This window comes from Brassica napus, chromosome A3, assembly GCF_020379485.1.
Source record: "Brassica napus cultivar Da-Ae chromosome A3, Da-Ae, whole genome shotgun sequence".
Lineage (NCBI taxonomy): Eukaryota > Viridiplantae > Streptophyta > Magnoliopsida > Brassicales > Brassicaceae > Brassica > Brassica napus.
Window position 1 is genome coordinate 5545751 of NC_063436.1, and position 12462 is coordinate 5558212.

The 12462-nt window shown below is 31.9% G+C and overlaps 2 protein-coding genes, 1 non-coding gene and 2 pseudogenes across 3 annotated transcripts; 1 reads left to right on the forward strand and 4 right to left on the reverse strand.

Moving 5' to 3' along the window:
• Window positions 1–41: 41 nt before the first annotated feature.
• LOC106405643 lies at window positions 42–2868 on the forward strand (annotated as a pseudogene).
• Window positions 2681–4335, reverse strand: LOC106402534. The gene is made up of 4 exons (XM_048765059.1): window positions 4318–4335; window positions 3691–4260; window positions 3386–3448; window positions 2681–2907 (listed from the first exon to the last, which is right to left on the reverse strand). The coding sequence occupies exons 1-3, from the start codon at window positions 4333–4335 to the stop codon at window positions 3443–3445; spliced, it is 594 nt and encodes a 197-aa protein (XP_048621016.1). The 3' UTR covers window positions 2681–2907; window positions 3386–3442.
• Window positions 4336–6299: 1964 nt separating this feature from the next.
• On the reverse strand, window positions 6300–8369 carry LOC106403172 (nitrilase 2). The gene is made up of 5 exons (XM_013844014.3): window positions 8187–8369; window positions 7880–8059; window positions 7211–7504; window positions 6825–7106; window positions 6300–6734 (listed from the first exon to the last, which is right to left on the reverse strand). Exons 1-5 carry the CDS (start codon window positions 8296–8298, stop codon window positions 6571–6573), a joined length of 1032 nt encoding a protein of 343 aa, XP_013699468.2. The 5' UTR covers window positions 8299–8369; the 3' UTR covers window positions 6300–6570.
• Window positions 8370–11779: 3410 nt separating this feature from the next.
• Window positions 11780–11863, reverse strand: LOC125607700. Its single transcript, XR_007338771.1, has one exon. It is a non-coding gene; the product is annotated as a small nucleolar RNA SNORD24 (small nucleolar RNA).
• Window positions 11864–11933: 70 nt separating this feature from the next.
• LOC125607798 lies at window positions 11934–12013 on the reverse strand (annotated as a pseudogene).
• Between the last annotated feature and the right edge of the window lie 449 nt (window positions 12014–12462).

Here is a 12462-nt window from a genome sequence, read left to right on the forward strand (position 1 = left end):
ACTCAAAGGAACTCATCGAACAAAGAAAACAAGGGTAAAAACCTAACTAGGTCTCTTCAGTAGGGACAGATTCCTCTTCTCGCCATTGTCGAGAAGCAACAGGTTAACCTGACTTAGGGTTTTGTTCTCTCTGTGTTGACAGCGATTAGTTATTCGGTTAAAATCATAGGAAGAGGATATGGACAGAATCAGTTTACTGCCTAATGATTTCTTACTGCACATACTCTCGTTGCTTCCTACAAAAGATGTCCCAGCCACTAGTCTTTTGTCAAAACGGTGGCTAAATCTATGGAAGTTAGTGTCTTAACTCAATTACATCGAAAGATACGACAATGATGATCACGTGGGATTCGTCCGGTTCGTGGACAGATCTTTGCTTTTAAACACGGCTCTAGTCTTAGAAAGCTTGCACCTCAAGTTAGATCAACAATGCAGCGATGTAGATGTTGGATTTTGGATTATAACTGCAGTCAAACGCGGTCTGCGAGAGCTTAGTTTCGAGAACTGTTATACGATTGAGGAGCCTATCAGATTGCCTCAGAGCTTGTACACATGTGGAACACTTGTGGCACTAAAACTACAAAACGTGTCGCTTGTGGATGTTCAGTTCCCTGTATGTTTCAAATTGCTCAAAACGTTGCACTTGGATGAGGTTATTTACTTAGACGATGAAACTCCGAAGAAGCTATTATCATGCTGTCCTATTCTTCAAGTATTGGACTTGGACCGAGCTGAAAATGACAATGTGAGGAGATTCTCTATTACGGTGCCTTCATTACAAAAATTTGACTATTATGGAAGACCTGGTTCTGTGCTTGTGATGAATACGCCTTCTTTGAAGTATTTCAAGACTTTAGACTATGCTTGTGAGTGTATGATTGAGTACTTGCCTGAGATCTTGGTAGCACATGTCGAGGTTACATGTAGCAACACTGATGATATCCTCAGATCTCTTGCTTCAGTCAAACGCCTCTTGTTGTGTCTATCCTCAGAGGTGATAATATATCCTTGATAACACCATTAGGGCATCATTATGGGATCTCTCAACTGGAATCTCTTACGGCATAATTAAATATAATTACAGGAGAATTTCTCAAAAACATGGTTTATCAAATATTTATAGATTCTCATTTTATAATATTAATATAAATATTGTAAGATTTCTTTTGTGATTGAATCAAACTTACAGTGTTTATGCTTGCTTATGTTTTTCGTACCGCATCCTCAGTTTCCTTCTGGTAGTATCTTCCACCAGCTTGAACACTTGGAGTTTTGCACATGTGAAACAAAGTGTGATCTGCTAATGTCTTTGCTCCAACATTCCCCAAAACTTCGTTCTCTCAAGCTAAACGAGGTAAGTAAAACCTTTTAAAAACTATGAAGAGCGTTGAGGGTTCTCTTGTCTAAACTTTGAATGGTCTAATAACTACGCAAATGCAATCAGACCCATGGTAATGTGTGTGGATATCGTACACTTCATTGGGAGGAACCAAGCACTGTCCCTGAAACGCTGATGTTGGTTCTTGAGACTTTTGAGTGGAGAAACTACAGAGGAAGGAATGTAGAGAGAGAACTCGCAAGTTTTGTGTTGAAACATGCAAGGCGTCTAAAGGTTGCGACGTTTTCTCCCTTAGCCAGCACACAACTGGATACCACACTGGGAGAGAAATATCGTATGATCACGGAGTTGGCGCGTTTGCCGAGGGGATCGACTGAGTGTGAGCTTATGTTTGGATGAATAACTTATGTATTGTGAGGAGGAAAGGTAGAACAATCGACAAAGAAAGACTCTCACTGGATAATTTTAAAAGGCCATTTTTGTGCTATGCATTACTTGAAACATTATTGCTTCTACATGGGAAAGAAATTTAAGATTGCAAGACATAGAAGTAGAGTATAAATGATTTGTTCGTCTCAATTTTTGTTGCATTTCCCGAAACCATTTTTTTCAAACTTTTTTTCAAAATTTATGTTTCTATTTTGTGTACATTAGCGTTAAAATTATGATTATTTTCTGTATATTCCTTAAAGATTTAGTCGTGTAAAAAACAAATTTACAAGGTCTAAGAGCATGTTTATCCCTTGATCCTTAAGTGTGTTTCTTAGTGATTATTTAATATTTTAATTGTAGTTAAGTGGGGTTAAGAATCATAGTTAAGAAACTCTCATTTGGAGCGGTCCAATGGGAGTTTCTTAATTAGGGGTTCTTAAAAAAAAAAAAAAATTTAAAGATAAAATTTATTTATTAATTCAAACATATTAAAAGATAACATTTAAAACATAATTATTTTAAAAAAACATAAAAATAAAGACTAGTACAATAATCGAGAATAATTTGGAAAAACATTCGAGCTTAGTAGTTGTCTCCATCACGTTCAAATTTACGCCATATATGTTCAACAAAGTCCGCTTTGAGCTGTTGATGCATTTGTCTATCACAAATTCTTGTTTGAACAGATATCATATTTTGACGATATTTGAAGAGTTTGTGATTAAGAGAAGTTTTGTGATCAAGGAAAAGGAGAGAATGAGAGATTGCGAGATGAAGAGTTTGTGATTAAAAATAAGATAAGTATTTTTAAGACAATTAGATAATGAGAAAATGAGAAAAGGAGTGTATGAGCCTTGTGATCAAGTTATTTTTGATTGTAACTTGGTGAGAAGGAGAGAAAGAAGCAAGAGAGAAGAAGTGCTCGAGAGTTGTGTTTAAAACTTGTGACTTCAATGAGTTTATATAGAGTAAGAGAGACTTGCATTACCAAAACGATCTCGACTCAAACATACAAAACGTGCTTGTGACAAAACCATCTCGTGACCAACATATAAACCCATCTTGTCACAAACATACAAAACGATCGCATACAAAACTCTCGTGACTGCTCGTCTTGTGACTTCTTTGTCTCGTAACTGCACAGGCAAAAGACAGACATCACAATTCACATAATATTTTCACTTAACATTTCACATATAACATTTAAATATAACAAGCATTTAAACATACATTCATACGGAACATACATTCTGAAACTTAACATTTCACACATAAACTTGAAACATACATTCTGAAACTTGAAATTAGAGGATTAAACATTGAGTTGAGAAGAGAAGAAAAGAAGGAGAGAAAGCACCTGATTAAATAGATGAAAAGAGAAGAAGAAAGTGTTAGATATGGCTTAACTCTTTGAATTGAGTTGAGAAGACAAGTATCTACCTTATTTATTAGCTAAATGAAACAATAAAACAAGCATTCAACACAACCATCAGAACCATTCATCACACGCATTGCACTAACCACAACCTAACAAGCATTTATCAACCTAACACCTATGCATACGACATAAATTAAGAAAACAAATGAAACTGGGGTAAAGTTTTGCAAACTGACCGACAGTCTCAAGAAGTGGTTGACTGTGGGGACTCAAAGCACCTGCTCACATCGCCCTCAACCCTGTCGAATTAGCAACACAATGATATGAGATAAGCTAAAATACAGAGCCAAGTGTATAAAATTATCTACCTAAATTATCTTTATAACTATAACATCTAGCTAAATACAGAGCCAAGTCTATCAAATGATCTAGCTAAAATACAGAGCCAAGCTACATTCCAAGTTCGCAACATAAATTATCTGCCGGTGGATACTTAAGATTACTGAAATGGAAAGAAAGATGAGGTGAGATAGTTTATTACTTGGGAAGTGATCTCCAAATTGAAGAGATCGTGAGCCAGAGCTGAAAGACCGACGGCGGAGACGCCGTGACGACCCAGACACTCGTCGTCTGAGTGATCTTGCATGGTCCTTCTGCCGGCGAAGACGAGAAGCGACGAAGGAGACACCGTCAGGACCGAGAGAAGACGGAGGATCGAAACGAGGGAAGACGAACGATCGTGGTGGGTTTCGATTCCTCTACTGAAGGAGATGACGAGAGCAGACGGAGGAGACACCGTGTGGAGCGCGAGAGTCGTCGTCCTTGGTGGTGGGGTTCGATCGGTGGTGGGTTTCGATTGGTGGTGGGTTCCGATCAGTGGTGGGTTTCGATCCTTCCTCTCTAACGAAGAAGACGACCAGACGACAACGAAGACGGAGGATCGGTGGTGGAGGATCAGTGGTGGAGGCTCGGTCGCGGGTTTCGATCGTTCACCGCTTCTCTCGTTCTTTTGTGACAGAGAACACGAGAAGAAAGTGAGAGGAGAGAAGAAAGTGAGACAAAAAAAGAAAATACAAAAAAAAAACTTTGGCTCATAGCCTGACACGTGTCTCTATAACCCCTCTTAAAATCGGTCACACAAATCCCATTTTAAGGATCGATAATCTACCTTTTCTTTTCTTTTCATTTAATTAATTCACCTTTTTGGGCTAAGGATCCCACTAAGGATCAGGGATAAACATGGTCTAAGGTTTTAAATTGAACCAAATCAAGGTCAAAGGTTTTAAATTGACCAAATTAAGGTCAAAGGTTTGAAAACTCAGCTTTTTAAAAAAAAAATAAAAAATCAATTAGGTGGACTATCTTAAGTTTTTCATGGTTTATTAATTAGTTTGGCATGTGGTTTGGTGGTCATTAGTTATTATCAGTCTTTTTAAAATCGGACCAGTGCTTGGACTAGGTTCAGCCATGAAACAAAGTATCCGGATTGGAACTAATACTTGGTTCGACCATAAACCGGTTAAGTAGCCAGATTAGATTTCAAAATAACTGAATTTTACAAAAATAATTAAAACTATCAAAAATATATAAAGTAATCATATGAACAAAAAGTAATCTATATGTATAATGTTTTATATTTGATATCTATTTATATTTTAGTTATATATCATTTTTACTAACTTTATTTCTGAATTTCAATATTTAAAAAATATGAACCAGATTATTGAATCAAGTCTAATCCGGTAGTACCATATGAATCGAGATCTAATAATTATTAAAGTTTTGATGTTGCTCTCTTGAAAGCCAACTTCTATATGTTCCCCTGGGTTTTATATTCCAAACTCAATTCATTGCACAGTTTATTGTAATATATCCTAATGCACGGTTCATCCTCCTAATTTTCCCCTGAAGTAGCCGGATTATTTAATTACTAGATTTATTTCTGGATCAGTTTTACTTGTGGGTCGGTCTGTTTTGAACACTACTCTGATCCGCAATTTATTCTGGAATTAAATCCTTGAACTCATTACATGTTGCCTGCGGTTGCAGGCTTGCAGCAAACCATGAGAAACCGACAAAACAAATGTCTCCAACTTCATTTTCTCAGGGTCAGGCGACAGATGTGCTACTGACTGTTGTTGAGCTTGCACCTACATCCTACTAACATCATTTTCTTTCCGTTATCACATTCATTTTTCTTTTTCTTTGTACCGAACAATTTTAGAAATACTAACACCTTACCTAATATAATAAATTTTATACATAACAGGTTTTGTGTAAAATATTGCATAGTAATCAATTTTTTTTGTCAACGCATAGTAATCAATTTTTTTAAGAAAAAATTTTAAAAAATTTGTTGAACAACTTTTTGTAAACAATTAATTTTATAAATCTATTTGCTGAAATTTTTGTAATATCTAATAACAAGGTATTTATATGGTCATAAAAATTCCAGGCAGGATGACTCTATCAGGTGAAGAGTTCCAAATCTTTCTCTCTTCTTACATATCGTAGTGATATAAGATAAAGATCACAAATAATCTATACGAGTATTGCCTCTGAACTTTCTGCGTGTCACCAACGTACGAAGAACGTATTTGCTGAAGTTTTGTAAATATTTTAGTATTGCAAATTCTCAGAAACAATATTTTATTTAACGTACTGTCAAAATAAGTAAAAATTGAGGATAAAGAATTTCATTTTTTAAAAAAATAGAGATATTCCTAAAAATAAACAACGCAGTGAAGAACGCCATTTCTTCTAAATATATTATATTCAAAAAATTTGATAATTGAAATGAAAACTAAAACAAATTAAAAATAGAATAAAAATAGAAGATATAACTGCATTATCGATTCATACACAATTATTTTCTATAATTAATTAAAAACAAATTCGTAAATTAACTATAAATAAATCTCAGAAATATTTTTTTGTTGCGGTTGTAACTTAATCTCATTAATTTATAAACTTAATCACCTTTCAACAGTTTTATTTTGAAATGTAATACTGTTTTTTAGCAATAAGCATGGTAGGACCTGACACAATTCGAATATCCAGATTTCTGGAATCCGTTTTGCCTAAATAATTTTTTAGATCGCTTCAAAAAGAATAATAGTATTTTTTGACGGCCGACTCATCAAATTTAAAGAGCCAAAACACATTCTTTTATTTATCTTATAGAAAATACTACTAGACTTAAAATTCATTGCATAATATTCAAGTACAAGAGAAGAGAACAAATTGGTTTCCACATGCAACTGGTTCTCTTACATTATTGAAACATAAAATAAACAAACTTAACTGTGAGTTCTAAAAGGATATTTTGAACTGGCAATAACATAAGACAATAACATAAGACTGGCATGGCATGAACTCCAGTAGTTGAGAATAGGATAAACTGACGACCTTCAAATCTCCATTATTTCTCCTTAAACTCTGAGTCATCCTCAGCTTTCACCGTCTTCGAAACGAATGTAACTGGTTTCTTTGGGTGCTCATTTACGGTCAAGTTAAAAACATCTGGCTTAGAGTAATGTCCCACCACATCAAAGTATAACTTGGCTCTTGCTATATCACCAAGATCTAGATAAGAGTGTTATATAGATATTATTAAGCAAGAAAGTTTTTATTTACTAAAGCTTATGATGAATAACAAATAAGTGTGTAATATACCAAGATCAGCTGTGATGAGACCCTCTGATTCAAAGTTTGGTCCAGCGAGAACCTTTCCCAATGGTGAAATAATGACACTACCACCTTGGGAGACAATGGCTTCATCGTGTTGGTCATCGTACCAGTCGGTAAAAAGGTGATCAACATGCGCAGGGAAATCTTTACGCTGGCAGAACTGGCAAGCCGACAATACGAAACATCCACCCTCCATGGCAATGTGCATCATCGACGATTGCCATTCCTTGGAACCATCGGCAGTAGGTGCACAATATAATTCAACTCCTGCATGCAGCCAGAATCCAAATTGTTATAGCATTAAAAAGTTATAATCTTGAAGCTGTGAATACAATTCTAATTAATAGCGATCGAGGACACCTAGGACTAACCCTTTCCGTACAGGGCAGTTCTGTAGAGGGGCATTCTATTTTCCCAGCAAATAGCAGCACCGAGTTTGCCAATGGGTGTGTCGTAAACAGGGATGGTTGATCCGTCCCCAAAACCCCATATGCAACGTTCGAGACTTGTTGGCATGACCTTACGGTGCTTACCCAAGAATCGACCCTCAGAATTGAAGAAAAGGGCTGTGCAGTAGAGTGTATAGCCATCCTTCTCTATAGCCCCCATTACCAAGTACACATTGTTTTTCCTAGCTAGTTCCGCCAGTTTATCTACTTCAGGCCCTGTTTGTTTGTTGTAGATTCATCACCAAACCAAATAAATGTGCAAAAAAGAGAGAGTTAGTTGTGACCCAATTCATTCCAACACTCATGTAATGGATATGGATGTGCATGTATATATATCCCAAGATAATATTAATTTAAACATACACTAAACAAAGGTTGTCACTTGTCAAAAGAATACTTCATATTCACGAATCACCACAAAGAAAACAATATTTTAATATGTTTTAACAGTTCCTGAATATTCACCAGATTAGGTTTCCTATTTTCTACAGTACAAATGGATTAAATTGTTTATTTTCTTTTTGGAAAGGATGTTTATGATTGTTTTTTTGACAGAAAAAAGTATAATCATGTGAAGGGAGTTTATGTTACCAGGAACATGAATGGCAGAAGCATGATATTTGCGGAAGTCATCACGACCTTCTTCGTTGTGAATACCAACCGCTATACCAAACCTAAATCCACGAGGATATCCACCGATAAACCCCTCCGGGAACACCACAAGCTCGGACCCGTTGCTTGCCGCCTCCGCAATTAACTTCTCCGCCTTTTCTGCAAACTCAAGTAAAATCATTTTTATATATTTTGACTTTTTTGGTTTGAGACGTACTCATTTCATAGTGGGAATTCAGAAACTATGATATCGTTATACATCGAAAGAATTCATAAATTGAACAACCTATAGTTTTGGGAGTATCGTTATAGACGGTGGAGGCCTGGACGATTGTAGCTCGAACGATGGATGATGAGGCATCGCCGTTAACTTGAGTTGTGTTTTTGAGAGTCGACATTTTCTTCTATACCAGAAAAAAAAAAAAAATTCAAGTGTTGTTTTTATGTTGGTGACACACAGACAGTTGGGAGGCATGCAATGCTTCTTATATAGACTTTTTTGTTATCTTTTACCAACTGATTTTATCCTCATATCTAGTAAGTTATCCCTATGATTCTCTTTCCTTTAATACAAGGTTAATAGATAAGAATGCAATCACTTTGGGATGTCAGCATGATGTGGAGAGCTGGGCTTAGAATATTTTAATCTCATATTTCAAATATTTTTTACCATATATAATATAAAACTAGGTGGTTGTCCGCGAATTCACGGATATAAGTATTGTATGAAAATATATATTATGTATACAATATCATAATTTTGAATAATAATAGAAACATTAAAGTATAAATTTTAACTTCAGATAGTTTGAAAATTAGTCGTAAAGTTTCTATAAATTTGATGTAAAAATAATTGATGAATATTTAGTAATAGCAAATGCTTATGAAATTATATATGTAACTATCGCATTAACTTCTCCAACACATATGCATCTTCTTCGGGCTTTTCTTGTTTTTCTCGTCATCATTTAGATAATTTTTATTAATTTTTTTCTAATGTTTTTCTAGATGTTGTACATATTTTTTGCTAAATATTTATTTATTTCTTTAAATAAGAATAGAAACCATACAATCAATGAGCCAAAAATCCATCTTAGAAATATTTTTAATCATAACATTAACTTATTCAGTATATTATTTGACTAAATACAAAATATTTTTTAAATTAAAATTCTCACATGTTTTGTTAAATATAACCCGTCCAATCTTTAAAGCCTAATTATTTATAACGCATATATATACATTATAAGAGATTAATAATTATTATAGATACTACTATATTGTTATAGGAATATGATAATAGTTAGCTTTAGATTTATATTTTCTATAATTTTTGATAATATATAATATGATAATAGGAATATGAGAAGTATTTGTAATATCATTTAGGTTATTTGGCAAGTGAATAATAATTAGCTTTAGATTTACTTTTTATTTAAGATCTAATTTAAATAATTTAAATTATAAAAATTTATGTTCATTATATTATGTAGTTTATAAATATAAAAAAAGAACTGATCAAACATTATTATTTTCTATATAATTTCAAAAATTAGTTACTATAAATCATTATTTGTAATATAACTTAATTATTTGGCAAGTGATATTAATTGTTTCAAGATTTATTTTTGCTTTGAATCTAAATTAAAATAAATAAAATTAAAAATTATCGACCAAACAAATTATAACAATTTTTTTAAGACTTCGCAAAATGATCGTCATGTAAGCAAAACTCAATTAAGTGACTCCTCGTTTCACCTATTGGAGAATTTTTAGTTTTTTCATAAATATTTTATAAAGTAATATAAATAATTTAAAATTAAGATAAAATAATTCTAAATTAAGATAAAATAATTTTGTAAACCATGATAAATAATTTTATAAATGTTTTAAATTTTTTTTATAAATGACTTATAAGACATATATGGAAATTATAAGATATTAATAATTATTACAATTATTTATATATGAATATAATGTTTTATTTAAGAATATGAAATTACTATATCGATTTCAATAAATTATATTCTACTAATTATTATATGTAGTATATAAATATAGAAATAATTAATAAAACATTAGTACACTTTATATAATTTTGACAATTAATTGCCATAAATTATTATTTTTAATATTATTCAGACTATTTGGTAATTGATATAAATTATTTTTAAACTTAATTTTTATTTTTAGATCTAATTAAAATAATTAAAAATTGAATATCACTCAACTAATCAAATTATATAATTTTTTTCTTAAACACTCTCTATTATTGACACATAAGCTTAAATCACTAAAGTGACTTCTCATTTTTATAACTGTAAATTCTTAAAATACATTAATATTTTTATTTTTATTATATCAAATTTGTATTTTGTTTTGAAAAAAAAATGATAAGATGATTTTTTTTCTAATGTTGAAATATGTAAAATGTTTGATTACTTTTCTTTAAATTTACTCTGTTTTTAAATCAATTTTTTTTTAATATTTACCTTTTTTATTGCCAGAATATATTATTAGATGTGTTTAATAGTAAATTTTATAGTATAATTTTCATTCCTTAAATTATTTTGTTTGATAATCAACAAATCAAATTATAAGTTTTTTTAAGTTAACTAATTGATTATCATGATTTCTTATCAACCTTTTAATTAGTTAATTTAATTCAATATGCATATTATTGGGTTATTGGCAACTAACATTAATTAGTTTTATACTTTCTTTTTTGAAAATAATTAAAATAAATAAAAATTAAAAGTCATCAACCAATCAAATCATAACAATTTTCTCAAATTATTTATATGAGTGACACCTAAGCAAAAGTTATTTTAGTGACTTCTCAATTAATATATAGTAGGATACGATATGATATAAACAGTTTTTCTTATAAAATTGATTGCTGAATATTTTAAGCCCATATTCAAATATTGTTTACCATATATATAATACAGAAATATAAAAAGCGTACTTTATAAAACAGATTGCTGAAAAGATTATTCGGTGTTTTAAGTAAAGTTGTATAAGGTAGCAAAAAAAATATAATTTATGTATTTTCAAAATTGTTTGGTTCGAAAAAAAGAATCCATTGGGTGAAATAATATAATAAAATTATTGGTCAAATCAAAAATCCGCGTGAAACGGTGTATTTTTAAATAAAACAAAACATAAATATATAGATATATATTTTGACCCAAAAAATATATATAAATATTTGTTTGACAGTAAATATAAAAATATATATATAAAGATTTTTGTTACTATTAATTTGGTGCGGTCGAAGTCAATTATTATTGATGTTTTTAATGTATATATACTCTTTATCAAAAGATATTTTCTAACTTTGGTTTACAATATGTTGGAAAAAAAACTTTGGTTTACAATATACACAGTTGATTTGATTTCAAATGCAGAGTCGGTTTGTGGACAGGTCTTTGCTTTCAAGCACGGCTCAAGTCTTAGAAAGCTTGCATTTCAAGTCAGATCAACAATGCAGCGATGTAGATGTAGAATTTTGGATTATAACTGCAGTCAAACGTGGTTTGCGTGAGCCTAGCAGATTACCTCATGCGGAACACTTGTGGTACTAAAATTACAAAACGTGTCGCTTGTGGATGTTCAGTTCCCAATATGTTTCAAGTTGCTCAAAACGTGCGTTGCACCTAGATGAGGTTATTTTCTTAAGTTAAACATGGAACATTAAGTCATATACCTCTAATTTATTTGTTAGGGCATCTCATATTAAATGAGTCATATTCAAACACTTTCAAATTTCTAATGCAAAGTCTTAGCTCAGAGTTCAATGACAGTCATCGTACATTGTCCACAGCAATTAGGTGTTATGTATGATCTGGCACTATATAAAGTAATACAAACTAACAAGGCCTCAGATATCTTGGTGGTAAAAGAATCATCAAATGAATTTCTTCATCAAGACTAGCAAATATTTTGATTGCATCACTGGCCAAAAACCGAAAATAAAATCCAATCATCAAAACAAAACAACACAATACAAAACAAAGAGAATTGATTGATGATGAGTCAAAAGTAGCTGGTTATTAATCATATTTTCTTTTATCATTGGGACATCCGATTAATTTTGTTCATCACCCTCACCATCATCAACAATAAAACAGATTTCAAAAAGGAAAAATATTCCCACCTAAAGATCTTTAGACATAAACCAAATTCGATTTACAGATACAAAAATACCGATTGAGAGATTGATGCATGTTTCTGTCTAATCACTGAACACCCTTTCGCGAAGAAAAACAACAAAAAAACTACGGAGATTAAAAGAGGCAGAGAGGCAGGTAAGAATAGAAAAGAGTATATACACAACAATATGTAAGAGATGAGACTTCTAAAACCCTACTTCTTAGTCGACATGAAAAGCCTTTACTAATTTGGTCTGGGCTGTTCACTCTCTGTTATAAGCCCGTTATAAGAAGCCCGTGATGATAAAGTAATTAATAATTCGTGCTTTACTTAAAGTAAATGACTCATATCAGATACAAAAGAACGAAACGACAACATTTTGGTAAAAGGAATGCATAAAATAAATT